Source organism: Manis pentadactyla, chromosome 11, assembly GCF_030020395.1.
Source record: "Manis pentadactyla isolate mManPen7 chromosome 11, mManPen7.hap1, whole genome shotgun sequence".
Classification (NCBI taxonomy): Eukaryota; Metazoa; Chordata; class Mammalia; order Pholidota; family Manidae; genus Manis; species Manis pentadactyla.
Window position 1 is genome coordinate 15,300,379 of NC_080029.1, and position 18,564 is coordinate 15,318,942.

At 46.4% G+C, this 18,564-nt stretch overlaps 1 protein-coding gene across 1 annotated transcript in view; it reads left to right on the forward strand.

Annotated features, from left to right (window-relative positions):
* The first annotated feature begins 3,019 nt into the window (after positions 1-3,019).
* The window catches only part of KCNK10 (potassium two pore domain channel subfamily K member 10), a 131,111-nt gene continuing 115,566 nt past the window's right edge, over positions 3,020-18,564 (forward strand). Inside the window, exon 1 of the mRNA XM_036882416.2 lies at positions 3,020-3,598. Coding sequence (XP_036738311.2) covers positions 3,556-3,598 — 43 coding nt within the window. The 5' untranslated portion in view covers positions 3,020-3,555. The remainder of the gene's footprint in view (positions 3,599-18,564) is intronic.

Genomic DNA, 18,564 nt, shown 5'->3' on the forward strand with positions numbered 1-18,564 from the left:
ATACAAGGGACCCCAGAATGGGGGGAGGTGCCAATGAGATGGAAAAAGGGTAGAGACAGTTTCAGGTGCAATTCTGAGTGGGACTGACTTTACTCCAGAGATCAAAATAACTTTCTGTAATTGGCTTTGCCTAAGAAATGGTAATTTGGCTTAGAGATGAGTGTGGGTCTGGTCTGATTTCTACTTCCATCCCTACTAGCCATGTTTACTTGGACAAAACTCTAGTTTCTCCAAGCTCCAATTTTCTCCTCAACAAATATTTAAGTGCCTAATACATTTCAGACATTAAAAAAAAATAAAATCATGATGATCACAGTACCCATCTTCTAGGATTGTACAAGAAATAAATGGGGGTAGTCTTAAAAAGTGCTTCTTGTGTGCATGGCACAGAGTAAGAAAAATCTTATGGAGCAAATAATCATACAAATGGTCCCTTAAATTTGTAAATCCCTGCACAGTTTACAGAGCACCTTCACATCTATTGCCTCCTTATGGAATCCTGTGTTGGAACTAGCCAGATAGTTAGCACCCTGTTTTATAGATGAAGAACCCAAATGAAGGTTGACACAATTCACTTTCTTGGTTGTACTTCCTACTGAAGAGGGTGGCCAGCTAAAATGTGCATAGTTAGCCAAATGCTTCATATTTATTACTTATTCCCATTTTAATCAGCGGAGAATCTTGGCAAGGCTTAGAGAAATTTTGATTTTGTTTTCTGAAGCTTGTAGTAAAAAAACATGCTTTCAGGAAAAGTATGAGTTGGCCAAATTTTTGTACATATTGATAAAGGGATAAAATGAGTTACCTGACACAAGGAAGAACATACTGGATAATTTAATCTCCAATAGACAAAAACTATTGTAAGGGTCTTGCTGGTGTTCATCTTCATTTAAGTATTGGAAAATTTAAGGAAGAAGAGATTTAGACTGGAAGTAAGAAAAGCTTTGACCTTGCAAAGTTTCTTAAATTTTGGAAAAGCCTATCAAATTTGGTAAAAACCCATGGAATCTCTCTCACCAGATATATTTAGCAATCTTGGATGGTCATATAAATTGGAATTCTATTCAGAGGAGGAAAATTGAACCAATTCTGAAATGGCTCTTGAAATGACCTCTTCCATCTGGTTCTATGATTCAGCAGACATTTAGATGACTTAGTGGTAGGAAAGGAAAGTTCTAACATTACATTTGTTCTAATCATTTTCAACTAAACAAATATTTGCTTTAAAAGCAGCAAAAATGAAATGAATATATTTCAAACATTCCACTGGATACTGAGACTATGTCCCACACCCTACTGAGCAAAACCTTTTCTGTAGTCAGACTATCCCAAGCCTTTCATTGGCTGCCTGGGAGAAGCATTTGTCAATATGCAAGGACAGTAGGTATTGCTAAAGGATTTTCAACACTTTGCCAAGCAAAAGACTCCAGGAATAAGACTTGCACATAAATAAACAGGTTGTTGAAAACACATATGCCATGCTTTCTACATGACTTAAAATTTTGGTTCAAAAGAAAACCTTCCTAGAATGACTTGAACATCAGAGCTCATTCACTATGGTGTGTAACCTTGCTGAGTTGTTGTTTTTAAATTCAGCAAAATACCATATGTGCCTGTTAACTTGGTGTGTATGTGTGAAAATGCTCATTCATCCCTGCAATAAAAGGAAGGTAAGAAACAAAGATAACTTCTTTAACTAAGGCTAGGACTAAGTCCAGAGGAGACACTTAAGTGAGCAGGTTTACAACTGCTTTCTAGTCTGTGGATATTGGCATGGACACTGCATTTATAAAAGGTACTGAGTTCTTTTAATGACCTTCTGTGGTCAGGAAATCGTTTTTTACCCCATTTGACTCAACTTATCTTTAGCTACATAATGACATTAAACTACCAGAAAGCAAATGAATTTGGATTCTTTAAAAAAAAGTCAATGTCATGAAAAAGGAGGGACTTTTCTAGAATAAAATATGCTACATAAACATAACAAATGTAATTGTTGATTGCATCCCTGTTTTTACCAAACAATTATAACTTTTCTGCACTTTTGAAAATTTTCAAAATAAAATGTTGAGGGGAAAACAAAACAAAAAAAATCCAGCTCCATCTCTTTAAAAGATTACATAGGATTATGTTTTGGTGGTAACTCAGAGAGAAGGAATCACCTTAAGACTTGTTTTATAAGAAGCAGGATTATACCTCTGTACATTTTTGGTAAAATATTTGGCACAATGCCTTAGGGAAGCTTAAGTATTTTCTTAAGGGCTAAAATTTAAAATAGAGAAACTTACAAGGGAAGAGCATGCAGTTCCTAGTTATGAAAAACGTTCATCAGCCTGATTCTTTAATTACAACTTTTTTGGAGTTCACAGTATGTTGTTTCCCTCAATCCCTAATCAGAAGTTTGAGTCACCAAAATAAATCTGCAGGATTTATACACACAGTTTGCTATTGAGGAGTGTGATATATGACACCCTCTGCCCTTTAGCTGCTGATGCATCTCCAGCTTTTCCAAGCCAAAAGCAGAGCCCAAGATTACAGCAACATATATTTAAGGGTGTGTTTTTGCAGATACTGGTTGGGACATGAAGACAAATGTAGGAGTGATTAAATGCTGGGAACAAAATGGAAACTTCACTGGGGAAAGAAAACATTTTTGGGAGAAGTTTCACTTGAATGCATAACCCTATCAGTTTAACCACTGAGACGGTATACACAGGGTGTGTGTGGGGATATCTCCACAAAATGACATGGAAACCTCTCTGCAGGTCTTTAGAGGATGTGGAGGTGTCTTGGCGGCGGATCATCTTGGAAGACTGGGATTTCTTGCGCTCTTCAGGGAGAAATGATGAAACCAAAGGGAATCCATCCAAGGTAGATTAACTGAATCTGTTCTGCTATTCGTGAATTCAAAGTAGATTCTCATCAGATCTGCCCTCCTGCTACTGATTGCCAAACCAGCACTAAGCAGGATTCCCCAAGCTGCTTAATCACTCCCTGCCATTCTCTGTCCAGGACATTCTCCTGCCTCACCCCGAAATCCGTGTTCCACTCTTCCCCTGGCTGAGCGCTGCTTGGCCAGCCACTAGGAGAGATGGACTCCCCAAGCGGCGGGCAGGGCGCCCACCTTATCCCCAACCCGGGGTGCAGCGTGGGGATGAGATAAAGGAGCCCCCTACTTGCTGAAAACTTCCTCCTGGGAGATGACTGGGGTCTTCGGGCTTCCCCAGCCCTCCCACTCCCGGCCACGGGGCATTCATTGAAGTGGTGCCGCAGCGATTGCAGGTTCTGAGCTGCAGAGACCCGGGCGCCCCGCAGCGACGCTTCTCGGAGAAGAACGGCTCCCCGTGCCCCCTAATGTGCCCGGGACCGCGGCCGGCGCGGGCCTGGGGGCGGGCACGGCGAGCTCAGAGACTTTGCGCCACGATGCTTTGTTTTCCTGCCGCAGAAACCCGAGGCGGTCTCTCTCCACCAGACTTAACCCGCCCGCAGCAATAGCGATGGAAGTGGCGGCAGCGCAGAGCGACAGGGAACCGCTTGGCGCGGCGCCTTTTTTGGATGCTTTATCTCTACACAGGCCACTTCTTTCCTCCTTCCTGGGGTAAGTGGACTCTAGTCTGTGATAAGGAAGGGGTCTAACAGAAGGTGATGGAAGGGGATTGCAGTAGTACGAACGGTTACTATGCTTAAGTTGCTTTTCTTGAGGGGTATCCCCCTATGTCCCACTCCCCCATATCCGCCACCCTCCTTGCAGTCCATCCCAAATACGCAGTTCAGGAGTTGGGCTTGATTTTAGGCATGTTGGAGGTGTATGGGTGCTGGAATTAATTAATTTTGGGAAGACACCCCCCCAAACTTGTTTTTGTCTGTGTTCTGAGAAGGGAGAATAAAAGTAGAAGTGAGAGAAAGCCACGGAATTTTTTGGGGGGTGGGTGGTTGGGTACGACTGAGTTAGGGGAGATGATCCTAATGGCCAAGGACTACTCCAAGTCTGAACCCCACATCAGACACTCTAGACCCCTGATCCTGCTCCCTCATCCCATTAGGGGCATCACAGACATCCCCAGTCCCCAAATGATCAGTCCTCTGATGTTTTTCTGGGAAGGTTTTCCAGGGCCGTAATAACTTCTGAAGAAAACCTGCAACCAATCCTGTTCAGAAGAGATGCTCAATGAATGTTTATTGATTGGCTGAATGATGCCTGTAAGGCTGCATTTTGTGCCATGGGAATTTGCCTCAGACAGCTGATTCCCTGGTGTAGACCCCAGGGCACCAGGATAGCCCAATTTATTTTGCAAAGGAGGAGGGTATGAAGTCTTAGATAATATAGTATGTAGTTCTTTGTTACCCAGAAGATTGCAAATGGCAGCTTCAGGGTCAGATTCATGGGTCCAGGTAGGTACAAGACGAGCTCACTTGTGTTTGAGTCTGTGTTGTGACCTTGGGCATCAGAGAATCTGTTTACCTCTCAAAGCCTTGATCTTCTCATCTGTAAATGGGGCCAAGTTAGAGCTTCTTCAGAGTGATGTAGGGAAGAAGAATGGAGAGAAGTAGGAGATAGTGACGGGCCATTTGATGTATGTTAGTCTCACTCCCCCATCCTCAGTGGCTTCAGAAGAGAGGGTATCTTTCTCTGTGGACACCTCTACTGGGCTGCAGCCCTCCTGCCCAGGAGCAGGTAAGGAGAGGGCAGAGTGAGGCTCTGCAGGTTCTCTCAGCAATATAGAAGCAGCTCCCTTTGGGTGCTGGAACAGAATTTCCATACATATTGGTGTCTCTGGGGCATGGCTGGAGGCACAGAAACTCCTTGTCTGTCTCATTTCCATGTCTCATCCATCCTCTTGGCCTTCTAGTAGAGGGAAGCAAAGTGTGGCAAATGGAGGCCCAGAGAAGATGGCTTTGAAGCACCTGGGGAACCAGAGCTGGATCAAAGGGCTGAAGAGTCAGAGCAGTGCCATCAGATTAGTGCCAATTTGCTGAACAGGGACTGCAGAGAACTCAAGGTTCTAGCCCCCACAGTCTGTAGGGTCGCTAACAAAACACTTACCAATCCTTTCCACAGACCACAGAGGATATCTGTGGATCCTGCCCTGGGACTCAAGCCTTATGTGACAACTGGGATGGGTCATGAAAAAGATGCTGCTCTAGCAGGGCTCTCCAGAACCCTCAAGGTGCCCTAGAGTGGCATGCATTCAGAGAACAACTGCTAGGGTAGCCCATAGGGCCACAGTAGGCAGGCTTGGGAGTGAGCTGGAGAGTCACTTCCTCTTTCCTAAGTAAAGGCAGCAGAGAATCTTACTCGACCTCACATCACTAGACAGTAAGCCTCAAGACAACAAGGTCCATCTCTGTCTTGTTCTTTGCCATATTGCCAGCACAGTGATGTAGGTGTTCAAGATATATGTCCCCTGGACAGTGAATGGACATTAACTGAAACGACTTTATGTCGAACACTGCTTCATGCAACTCATGCCTTCATTTAGCAAGTATTTCTTGAGCATCTACTGCGTGCAAGGCTCCATTCCTAGACATTCGAAGTAATTTGTAAGCATCATTCACATTGGTATTTCCAGTAGCCCATTCAAGAGCATCTCAGCACCACCTGGCTCTCGTGGAGGTTGAGGCTCCACAGCAAGTCACTGTGCGGCTTCGGGCGGGACAGCGAAGGTGGGGGTTGGGGAATGCGCCAGGTGTAACCTCTCTCCGGGAACGTGTCTGGGACCCCTTCGCACCTGCCGCTGCTGGACCTGCGGGCCCCCTGGGCTGCCGCTCGCCGGAGCCGCCAGGTCTTGGCAATTCCGTTTTCCTCCGGGGCTGCGGCGCCTCTCTCCAGCTCCCTCCCTGGCCTCCAAGCGGAGGCCCCCGCCGGGCTGCAGGAGGAGCGACCCGGCTGCGCCTGGGGAGAGAGCTTCCCCGGGCGGGGAGAGCGCGGACGACTCCGAGCGGTCCCAGAACAAAAGGCTCATGGCTGGCACCCGCCTGCTCGCAGGGCGCTAGGGCCGCGGGTTCGAGGCGCAGGAGGGAGTACCAGGCGCGGGAGTAAAAAAAATGAAGTGAGAAAAGAAGGGGTGTGTGCCCTGGTGGGAGCGGTGACAAGAGGTTCACCCCCCTCCCACCCCGGGCAGTGGTCTGCGGCAGCGCCGCCGAGGCCCTTCCTCCGCCTCCCGCAGCGCCTTCCAGGCAGCCAAGCGTGTCTCCGGCTGCAACTCCACCGCGCGCCGCGGCCGCCTCACGCCTGCCCGCCCGCCGGCCGGCCGAGCCAGTAAGTAGCGGCGCGCCCGCCGCCCGCTTCCCGGCCCACGGCGTCCTCCCGGCCACCCCGCCCGCCGCCCCGCGCCGCCCCACGGGCAAGTCAGCAGCCTGCCGCTGCCCCAGGCCGGGCGCGGGCGCCTCCAACCGCCTCGCGCTCTCCTTCCGAGGCGCGGCGCCTGCCGCGCGCTCCTCGGGTGCCGCGCCACCCATACGTCCAATGGCTTTCGCGGGGTGGGGAGCGGGGGGCGTCGCCCAGGGGCGAGGAGCCGCGGCCGGGGTGGGGCGTGCGCGCTCTGCGCGGCCAAGCGAGGCTGGCGTGCCCGGCTGAGCGCGTGCCCGGGCTTGCGTGTGCGAGTGTGTGTGCGCGGGAGTATGTGCGCACACGCCTTCAGGGGCTGAAGTGACACTGCCGTGGGCTTCTCCCTCGCGCCGGCCCTCCGGCTGCTCAGCCCCCAACCTACCGCATCTGGGAAGCTGCTTGGCGCTTGCATCCTCCCGAGCCTCCCTAACCACCATATCCCTCGCCGATCTTACTTTTCCTGTTCCCCAGGGGCTGCCGCCACTCCTCACCCGGTGCAAACCCCTAAGCTGTTTCCAGTTCTCTCCTAAGCCAGTATTTACCACTTGTCTTTCTCTGGTTCCTCCACGAGCCAGTCCAAGGCTTCCCCATCCTTGGAAATTGTTTTGCTGGACTGCTGTACCGAGGCGTGTAAAGCTTGAGGACTTTACTATTATTTTCCTTCTTTTCATTTCCTCCCCTCTGGGCAACGGAGCAATGAAATTTCCAATCGAGACTCCAAGAAAACAGGTGAACTGGGATCCTAAAGGTTGGTATTTCCTACTTTTGGCCTCCCTCGCCCTCACCCTGCCTGCATCTCCTGCGTGTGCGCGCTTCCATGAGTGGAAACACTCTTGGCTCCTGGCAGCGTGTGTCCTGAGGCTGGAGAAAGCGCCTGGGAACTGCAGCGCGGTTGGGAGGGCGGAGGCAGCGTGGGTTTCAAACCCAGATAGTGTCTGTCATTATCACATAATTATTGACCCTCTTGAATTGTTTCAAAATCTATTTAAAGATACACCCAGCCCTCTGTTTGGTTGAAATTGCACGAAGTATCAGTATTTGCTATTGACTTTGTGTGTACCAGTGTGTGTGTGTGTGTGTCCTTTGTTTCTGGTGATCTTTGTCTCTCTGGCAGATGGGTGGGGTGTTTCCCCCTGGACCTGGAGCTGCGCTGCCTGCCCTGGGTGTCCTCGGTGGAAAGGTTTCCTGGCAGCAAGTGGGGCTTGGATCTGCAGCAACGGTCCCTGGAGGTAGCCCTTTTCATAGGGCGGGCGGAGTAATGGAGCCCATGGGGCCTTCCGAGGCTTCGCCCAATCTTATTACCAAACCAGGCAGCTAGTTTGGCTCACATCGGAATAGAAGGGGGAGGGGAGAGAGGTCTGCGAGAAGGGTGGGGCTGGCAAAGGCTGGGAGGGGGCACACAGCGTGCCCGCCCAAGCAGTAGTGTCGTTACAAGCTCTTTGGAATGTTCGACAATGCTCCTTCTGCGCAAAAGAGTGACTAAAGCAGATTAGTGTGCGCCTTGCATCGGCCCGGTGTCTGAAATTAGCGCACAGATGTTAAGGCCCCTCCGTGATCCTTGAGGGAGGAGAACAAGTTGAAACCCAGTATCCAGTTTTGACGAGAATGCTCTTTCGCATATCCGCTGGTCTGAAGCCGGGTCAGGCTAGTAATGCCTCTCTGTGTATTAGGTTGAAATTTGTTTATTTGATGTGCGTGTATGTATATAGTGTTCTTTATGAGTGCATTTATTCTTTTCTCCAGACTGGGAAAGAGGAAACCCATTCATTTCTTGAGTAAATGTGAACTAACTGGCTGCTGAAGAATGAGTGAAGAGGTGTGCCTGTTTTCAGCTCTGAAGCTGTTACACCTTAAATATAGCCAAAACCTTTTATTCTGTCTCTAGCACTCTGGAAATATGGAAGGGTGCTTTGACTTTTTCTTTCTTTTGATGCCTGCAAAACGTATTTATTGAATATCTACTACTGGCAATGGAGATATAGTTAAAGTAGTACAGACAAAAGCTCTGCCTTGGAGTTTATAGTGAGGGGGACAGACCTAAACCTAAATCAAGGCACAGAGGAATGCACAATTATAAGTTTATATATGTTTCATGAAGGACTATATGTTATATATGTTCCATAAGTTTATATATGTTCCATCAGGTTTTAAGAAAATATCTGATAAAAGAGATTGACAAGAACCAGGGAAGGTAGTCAGGCACCTGTACGGAGACCTGGAGGCTATATAGGGATTAGTTAGCTAATGAGGAGGAGAACTGTTTCAGAAGAGGGAATACCAAGTGCAAAGGCCCTGAGGCAGAAGGAGCATGTGTAATTGAGGAACTTAAAGGAAGTTTCCATGGCTGGAGCAGAGAGCAAGGCAGTGTGTGTTTTGAGTGGCTGGGGTATCCATAGGGTCAGAGGCCAGAGCCTCTGTATTGTTGCAGGTATGGTGGGGTTGCTGGGTGAGGGGAAATGTAGTCTTTACCTTAAAGCCACTGAAGGTTTCAAGCTGGGGAGTGACATGATCTGAACTCAGTTTTAAAACAAGTGCTGTGTGGCTCTTGTGGGTGTGAGGGACCAGATAGCATGGTGGCATGGACCAGGGTGGTGGCTGCTGGGGATGGAGAAGTGGACGGGTTAGGGGGCTATGGAGGACACAAAATAAAGTGTGGAGGTGCTGTAGCTGGAGTCACTGGCAAGGCAGCCAGGGCAGGAGCAGTCTTGAGGGAAAGCTCGGCAGTTCAGTTTAGAACTTGTTGAGTGGAAGATGTCCCCGGGTCATCCACGAGGTGTACCAAGTGGGCAGTAGTCTGAAAGAGTTAGGTTGGGATCGTTAGGGAATTCTGGTAGGGAGGGAGGGCTGTGGGCTGATTTTACAAAGCTTGCCTTTGCTTTTAAAGTACATTTCTATGTGATCATCATTGTGTATATTAATATCACAGTGATAAACACAGATGGATCCCACATTTTACAGCCTGACACAGTGAAGAAGCACGCAAATAGCATCGACAGTCACAACCAATGGTGCTAAAAATGAAAAGACCCCAATAAAAATAACATTTAATGAGCAAGCATTGCATGCCAAATGCTTTATGTACATTATTTCATACAGTTATTCTCATAATACTCATCTGATGGTGTAAGTGTTATCACTCCCATTTGGTACTTGATTGCCATCAGGCTACCACTGAGCTGCCTTCCAGTAAGGTGCTCTGACTTCATGCTCAGTTGTTCCAGAAGGTGGGGGTGGTGGCGGTCTTTCCTAGCCAGGGAGTAGAGGCAGGAGGAGAGTGCGGAGCGAGGGTGGCCTGTCTCCCCTGTATAGAGCTATGTGCCAGGCACTGTACAGTGCTTTACATACATTAAATAAATAATAATTATTAGTTAATTATGATTAATTTATTTAATCTTAGGAGGAAGATACTGTCCTAATTTTACAAGTGAGGGAACTGAGGAACAGAGAGGTTGAGTCACTTGCCCAGGGTCACACAATGAGTAGATGGTGGGGTTGGACTAGAATATGGACCTTTATACACTTTTGAGTCTATGTGGTGAGGCTCCCAGAGCTCAAGGACTGGAGAAGCTTGCAGCCAGGAGAAAGAGAAGAAGCAGGAGGAGGAGGAGAGACTGAAAGAGGAAGAGAAGGAGGCGCGAGAAGAGTGAGGATCAGCCTTTTCCACTCATTCTTTTTTTTTCATTGACCCATCAGCTAAAAAGCAGCTCTACTACTTCTGGTGGGCCAATAACTGGCCACTGGGCAGGCTTTGCGTCTGTCCTTTGGAGGTTTGGGTTTACACAGACCAAGTGTGTTTAGCAGGCAAAGATGAAGAGGAACCTAGCATTATAATAGAAAAGGGGAGGGATGGTTCCATGGACTTGAGTTTTAGGATTTCAGTATTAACAGACCTGAACCTTGAGGTGGAGAGTCATAGATTGTGGGAGGAAGTTGTGATTCTGATGTTTTGCTTACAGCTGCATTACCTGACAATTTAATAGCACAAGATGAAGGTGGATTGAGAACAGACTGGTTTTGATTGTGCTCGGGTGAATTAAGCAATGCACTGTCAAGAGGTTTAGGTGCAAAAACTAAGACTTAGCTATAAAATGATTATTCTCTGATGAGCTATGGCCTCCTTGCATATTTGTAAAGCTAGGCCTGCAACAAATAGACTTACTCTTTGTGTAGGACCTACACAAAAGGAGACTGGCACTAAGTCTTGGTTTTCATAGTAAAATTTATGTGCATTTTAAATCACTGGGATCACTTGTTGATTTTTATGCTGAAAATTGGGATCGGCTTGCTACTTTTATGTATGTTAAGGGCTTTTAAAAACCAATAAGATTGGCAAACAGTATTCCCATGGCTTGAGGCAAGCAGATCAATATGGCAAAATAATTAGTCTCTAGAATGAGCTGTAACAATAATTAGCTGTGTGACTTTAGGCTGCTCATTTAGCCTCTCTGGGCTTCTCTTTCCTCTCCTGTGCAAGGCAGCCATTGACATAGCCTCTTTGACTGTATCTCTTCAATTTCTCCCCTTCATCTGACCTGTGGGACACCTGGCTTCCTCTCATTCCTCAAATAGATCAAACTTGTTTCTGTCTCAGGGACTTGTGCTTTCTGCTATGTAGAATGCATGTTCACATGGCTGGCTCCTTTACAGCCTTTGAATCTGAGCTCAAATGTCACCTCCTCAGCAAGGGCTTCCCTGCCCCATCTGAAGACTTCTCTTGTTCCCCAGTCTGCCACTTTCTATTATGACACCTGTTCAACTGTCTTCTTGGCATTTGACATGATCTGAGACCATCTTACTCCCTCATGTGTCCCGTTTGATGTGGGGCCTCACACTAGTCCATGAGTTCCTTGGGCAGGAACTTTCCCTGTCTTGACTCTCACATCCTTAATGCCCCTGGGATGTGCCTGGCATATGGTGGACCCTCCTTAACCTTTTGCTGAATGAATGGGTGGATGGTGGGATGGACTGAAGAGGATCTTGATGGCTTCCTGTGTGGTGGGAATTGCAGGACACCTCTAAGCTACAAATGGGAAAAAACAAGTAAGGTGAAAGGAAGAATATCCTTAAAGGATATCTGGAAAAGACACCAATATTCTCCCTTCCTTGAAGGCTCCCAGCTCTCTAAAGCCTCCAGCAGACTGTCTTCTTTCTGTTCCACCATTCGCAGGAGTGAGAAAGCCTGAATGGGGGTGAAGTGGGGCAGGTGGGGGAGCTGATGCAGCCTGAAAAGGATATAATTTGTTGTCTAGATAATAATTTGGCTCATATTGGCCTTTGGTATATAACTCGTTTTCGGCATTTAAATCTGCTTAAGAAAGAAGCAAAGTGTAAAACTGGAGCTGGGTTTATTTAAGCTGCATTTTTAATGCATACTTTAAGGCAAAATTCTGGAGGGGCCTGTACCATACGTGTGGAGTGCCTTTCAGTTTACAGAACACTTTTTACAAATTATCTCATTTGTTCTTTAAACAACCCTATTTTTGTTGATATTGTAACCGTAGATGAACTGATGGGAAAAGAAAGAGGAAATGACTTCTTTGGGGGCCCAAGGTTGCAAATGGGCATAGCTGGGGTCAACCCAGGCCCTTGGATGCTTTTATTTGGGGCAATTTCCCTCAAGCTCTCCTCTCTTTCAGTCTTCATCCATTTTACACTGTGACATTCCCTCCTGTTCCAGGGCATATTCAGAGGTTTCTCTGAGAGATTTAGAGGAGAGAGGCTCTCAATTGCCCAGTGAGTCCTTCGTGGAGGGCTGTTTACTTAGGTTGTGTTTGCACTGGCTGGCACTTTATCCCATGAGTTCAGCTGAAGACCTTTGGGTCACATTTCTGCTCTCCCGGCTAAAAAGAGATTTCAGTCTCTTGTGAATGTGAGCCAGGCTCAACTCGCGAGGTCGCTTGAGTGCTATCTTTATTAATGTGTTTCCAAACACACATTTGTATAGCTTAGATTTCCTGGAAAGAAAATCATCTATTTTGACTTTAATATCCAACTTTCAGGAGATCAGCATTCCAAATGGGATGAATAATGTGCCCAAATCACCACAATTATCCTAGAAAGTAAAGAGGAAAGATGTTCCAGAGATGGTCTGGGCCAAGATTTGGTTCAGGGTTCTTTTCCAGCAGTGTCTGAGGGAGCTTCGTCAACCTTTTGCCAATCCCAGTGATCGCTGGGTAGAATTAAGGCTGGTCAGGCTGCGCTGTTCTACCCCGTTTCCAAAACATCTGTGCCTTAGCAGTGGATTAGACAAAATACCATAGACTGGGTGGCTTAAAACAGAAATTTATTTCCTTTCACTTCTGGAGACTGGAAGTCCAAGATCAAGGTGCCAGCAGGGTTGATGTCTGGTGAGCTCTCCTCTTGGGTACAGATGGCCGCCTTATCGTTGTGCCTCACAAGGCGGAGAGAGAGAGTAGGCTGCTGCCTCTTCCTCCCCTTACAAGGGCACCAACCCTATTGAATTAGAGCTGCACCCTTTTAACTTTATTTACGCTTAATTACCCCCTAACGGTCCTATGTCCAATACAGTCACATGGTGGGGGGAGGACTTAAGGTTTCAGCATCTGAATTTTGGGGGAGGGGAGACACAATTTAGTCCATAGCAATCTCTATATTGGCATCATCTTAAATCAGACGCATTTCAAAATACGATCCGCATCTTGCCCCAAACTGGAAAACTTCAACCACAACTGAGATATGGTATGAAGTGTATCTGGTATAGGCACGGAGCTAGGGGCCTGCTGCTGGCAAGAAAAAGGGTATTTGAGATAATGGATTCTTTTTACTTTTAGTCTGTAGAGAATTAGAGAGTTTGATGATGAAACAGCATGAAGTTATGTCACTGACAGCCAGTCAGGAGGTTTCAGTTTGGACAGCTTTGCTGGCTGAAGCGGTAAGGCGAGTAAGTGGCAATCTTTCGCTGTACTTGGATTCGGTTCTAAAGGGCACTTATAGGATGATCCAGACAGGATTGGAGTTGGTTAGGGGCTCAGCTGTGCGTGACCTGGTTACGGAGTCTACCTAAATGTGGTGTCCGTACCACGTTGGTTGCAGCTACCTGGCAGGTTTCTCATGGTGGCAGAAGGGACCATCCACTAATGGGCTCTTGTCCTAACGGTACTCTCAGTGGAGACTTTACTGTTTGTTGATGTCAGCTTCATTACTGTTACCCTGAATGCAAGAACAGAAGCCTCGTATTTACTTTCTAGAACATTTATTTGTCATTTGCAGATACAGTTTGAGATATTTTTCTCCCTCATGAATGTCTGGGACTGAGTAGTGTGAATTGAAAATAAAACCTGTCTTTCTAATCCTCCCTTTAGGGTGGTGGGATGGGGAGGTGGGCCAAAACCATTAGCAAGGGAGGGGTGGTCAAGAGGGGAATTTCATTCTCTTCCTTCTTCTTTCCCAGAGCCAGGGAGGTGGGGAAGATGGGCAGGAGAAGTGGTGTGGAGGGGCAGGTAGGTAGGCTTTTAAAGGGTTCCCTTTTCTCTATTACTACCAAGTGTGGGTCGATTACTTCCCTTTGCCGTGGAGTGATCTTTGAAGTAGAGTGGAATGGTACAAAACATAGCATCTGAGAGTTAACCATTGCTGTACATAAACCACATGATCATAGGGGACTTCACCTCCCTCCCTTCATTATTTCCTTCCTTCCATCACCTCCCTCCACCCATTCCTACAGAGTTTTCATCTCAATTGCTATCTCTATGTGAAGGACACTAATTTTCTCATTCAGCTAACCAGTGTGGGGATGGAATAGTGTTTGCTGTTTAAAAAGAGATGCTTGAAGAGACAGTGCGGATTTGCTCAAGTGATGGGGAATCTGGGAATCACGGTCACCTTTGAGAGTGGCCCCAGATGCTGATATTTGTAATGCAACAGTTTTACTACCAGGAAAATGAGTTTCTTACATGTAAGCAGATCCATACATAGGTCCCCCAAATAATAACACATAAAATATATTAGCAGAATTAAAAATAAATAGTATAACTTACCAAATTTAATGTGATATGAGCTTGACAGTCTGAACAGAGATGCTTGGTATCAGGTGTGGTGTTTGACAGTTGAACATTCATTGTCTTTTGTCATATGAGGCAAGAGACCAGGCAACCAAATGTTTAAGAAAAATTTATGGGAGGGGAGCTGAGATAAAAAAATTCTATCCATTAACTGTTTTTTTCTCTGCAAATTTGGGATAATCTATTGTTACTCATTTTAACCATGAACCAACCTGGGTCAGTGCCTGGAATTCTACTGGTTGAGAATGTTGCTTTAGGCCAAAGACATTCATTTCTTTTGAATGAATTTGAGGCCATATGGGAAGTAGTTATGGTAAATCTGGCTCAGCATATAGACCCTTAAAACCTGATAGGAGTAAATGTATGTTATATTCATTTAACCTGGTCTCTGGGCAGGACGCCACACTATACAGTGTGGGAGCTTAGGGTGGGAGGGTTTGGGTTCCTGGGATGGCTCTGCCACTCTTATAAAAGGAGAGAGTTGAGAGGTTGATTGTTAAGGTTCCTTCAGGCCCTGACAGTCTTAGATCCCCTGAGTCCCAGTTTGAGTTTTATCTCTTGCTAGTGGCTGATTGGAGCAAGTAGCTTCATTTCTCTGTGACTTGGTCTCCTCACCTGTAAAGCAGAGATGATGACAGCCTGTAGTTCCTTAATTTATTCTTGTGGGTTAAATGAAGTGATATATGCAAACTCTAAGAAGCATCCTGGGGCATCTTATAGGCCCCATAAGTGGTACCTGATTATGTTGTTATCATTGAAGGGGTGCCTTTCTGTGAAGCTGGGAAGGATCCAGCTCCAGCCTCTTGAGGAGCATCTGTTTCATTCTCCAAGTCATCTGGGAGGGTGGCTTCTTGCACAGGCCCCCTCCCTGGGACTGTCTTAGATTTTCACTCTTCTTATCTTAGATTTAAGAAGCCTAGGCTGTTCTGGTCCAACCAGAGAGGAAAAAATCAGTATCATAATGCTTGAGTCTGAGTTACTGTTCTACCAATTTTATTAACATATGAGCTTGGGCAAGTCACCTAACCTTCATGAGTCTTAGATTTCTGCTGCATAAAACAAATCACAGTCAGCACCTGCCTCACAGTTACTGAAATGATCAAATGAGATAATAAATGTAAGGAAGCTTTATACAACTGAAGGTCTAGACCAGCATTTCTCAAAGTGCATTCCATGAGACACAAATCAGTTTCATCACATGCTCTGAAGAAAAGAGATGGTTTCGTGGTCAAATGGGTTTGCTGAACCATGCATGCTTATTCCTTCCTAGAGAGTCAATACTGCTGTAACAAAACCCCCAACCTTTAGTGGTGTAAACCAGTGATAAGTGTGGATTATCTCAGAGTTTTTGTGGGTCAGGAATTTGGGAACAGCGTGCCTAGGTGGCTTGACTAGGAGTCATTCAGTGGTTGTGATTAGATGTTGGCTAAGTTGTGATTAGATGTGAGCTGCTCTCATCCAGCAGCTTGCCTGGGACTGGGAGAGATCTCCTACTGAATTGGCTTGCTCATGTGACTTACAAATTGCTGCTGGTTTTGGGGGGAGAGGCCTCATTTTCCGCCAGTGTGGGCCTCTCCATGGGCTGCTTAAGTGTCCTCAGAACATGGTGGCTGGCTTCCTCCGGAGCAAGCCATTCAGGAGAGAACAAGGTGGGACTGGCAACACCTCCTACGACCACATCTAAGAAATCACATATTGACATGACCACCACATTCTTTTCATTAGAGGTGAGTTACTAAGTTCAGTTCACACTTGGGGGAGTGATTAAGCTCACTTTGGAAGGCAGGAGTGTCACAGAATTTGAGGATATATTTTAAAATTACCATCAGCATTTCCCCGTATTATTTATTGAATACCTACTAATGTCAGACACTGTGTTAAGTGCTTTAGAGTCATTATCTCATACAATCCTCTTTATAGTCCAGAGAAGCAGGTGAAAATTTTTATCCCTGCTTTCTGAATGAGGAGGCTGACCCCTGCAGAGCTTAAGTAACGTGCCCAAAGTTAACCTCAGAGCTCTGTGACTTGAACTGGGGCCGTGCAGTCTGGGGCTCTGCCTTGCATGTCTCCTCTGATAACCCTGCAGTACCGAAACCTGGCTGAGTTCATTTAACCCTGCATTTCCCACTTACCCACAGAACAATGATTCACTGAGCTCCGTTTACCCCTCCTGTCGCTCGCTGCTCAAAACAGTATTTTAGAAAGACTGTGAGTATGAGGATGATTTACCTAAAATATGACTATCTGGTCTTATAATAGATCCCAGTATACCTGCCAGTCCAAGCAGATTATTCGAATACACAAAGCACCTACTGGGCCTGTCTTGTGAGGGCACTGTGCTGTGTGTAAACTGGTAAAACAGTCACCATGGAGCAGTCACACAATATACTCTATTTCTTCTGTGAACCCCGAAGTTGAATGTGACAACTGATGGACCCATTCTTTTACAAGATTCCCTTCGCTGATGATCCCTTCCCTTACAGAGTCAGTGCCTGAAAACCCAACCTCCTTGGATAAAACCGGAATAGGACACCTTTCAGACTGAGCAGCAGAAGCGCCAGGGGATTGGTGTCTGGTGTGTTCCTGCAGCAGAGCTTGTGTCTGTATGGCGAGTCGGAAACAAGTTAGAGTGTAGTCCCGCTGGCAGGGATGGCATCGGGGTGATGCACCCAGCTCAAGGAATGAGCCACCCTGGAGGACGGGTAGCACTCGCTGTCACATTTTGAGTAAACATTTTTTTGGGGCTATCTTCTTGCTTTTTCTGCACATTCTTGAAGAGAAAATGATTTCCAGGCAGCAGGATACATTGATGCCTTAGGGGTTCCCCTGTTTCCAAACATTGCACGCCTGACTAATTCCTGAGGCGATGTTATATTCTGAGGAAAGTTTAGGAGCGTCTGCACCCTGGAGAGTGAATACAGGTTCTTTGAGGGGCCACCGTGGGCTTTGTTGGATATGTCACTTCCCGCTCAAAATGGCAAAGAGGCCGGAGGACAGGGAGAGTGGGTTGAATGAGGCTGCCTGAGGCCCTGTCACATTCCAGAGCCCATTCTCAGGGCGTTGGTAACCATGGTAACCACGGGCTGAAAAATTCTCGGGATCTGGACATGCCAGTGTACCCACCTTCTAGTCCTTCATCCAGGAGCTACCCCTACCTGCTGCCTTTATCCACCCTTGCACAGTGCCTGACTTCCAGGGTGATTCTACTCTGGTGGTTTTTACTTCTGACTGATTCTTCATTGTCTGAGGCCCATTTTCAATTCCTGGACCTACAACTGGTTTACTATGACCCAGACTGAGCCACATGCACATCAGTTCCTCAGTGTTCCCACTTTTACTATGAAAAATTGGTTATAAGCCATGAAGTATACCTACTCTAGATTTAATTATAGCTGTCATAATGACAGTGGCTCATGGCACTCATTATTTTGAATAATACTCCTGCACTTTTATAGTCTGGTTCAGATCTTGAGAGTTTCTGGATGTGTTATAAACAAACAGAGAAAGTGATGCAGCACAATGAGGAGAGCCCTGGTCTCAGGTCAGGAGACCTAGATTTTGGCTCTGGCTCAAGAGTGAGGTATGTGTGGTGGCATGAAGGTAGGGAGGTGGGTGGTGGCCAGGTTATGCAGGGTATAGTAGGTCATATGAAAGAGCTTTGCTTCTTTTCTGAGAATCATGGCAAGTTGCTTCATAGTTTGAAGTCAGGGGATGACACAGTCAGGTTCATATTTTAAAGACTATTTAAATCACTCATAAATTGAATGATCAATTCAGCAAATATTTATGCAGGATGCCTACCATGTACCAGGCATGGTGCTGGGTGCCAGACTCCTCTGGGAGACTCTGCATCTGCTTATAGGCATCACAGACATTTCTGAAAAACATTTAGGCAGGAAAAAAAGCATTTCTTTGCATCTGTGGTTTATGACACCCAATCCTGACACTTCTTGGTTTGCAAATGGGAGGTGTATCTTAAAACAATGTCCACTGTATTTTCATTCTATTAATTAAAATAATCTTTTCGCTGGCTTTGTCATGTGACCCTTACTTCTGTGATAATTTGCATATTTGGACTCAGTGAAACAATAAACCAAAAGCTATGGCGGGCCTGTATTTTGTTGAACTTCAGATGCCTTTCAGAAGCATTTGGCTCTCTGTCCATCATAATGGGCTTAATCAAAATTGCCAGCTTTCCCTCCATACCCACTGTCA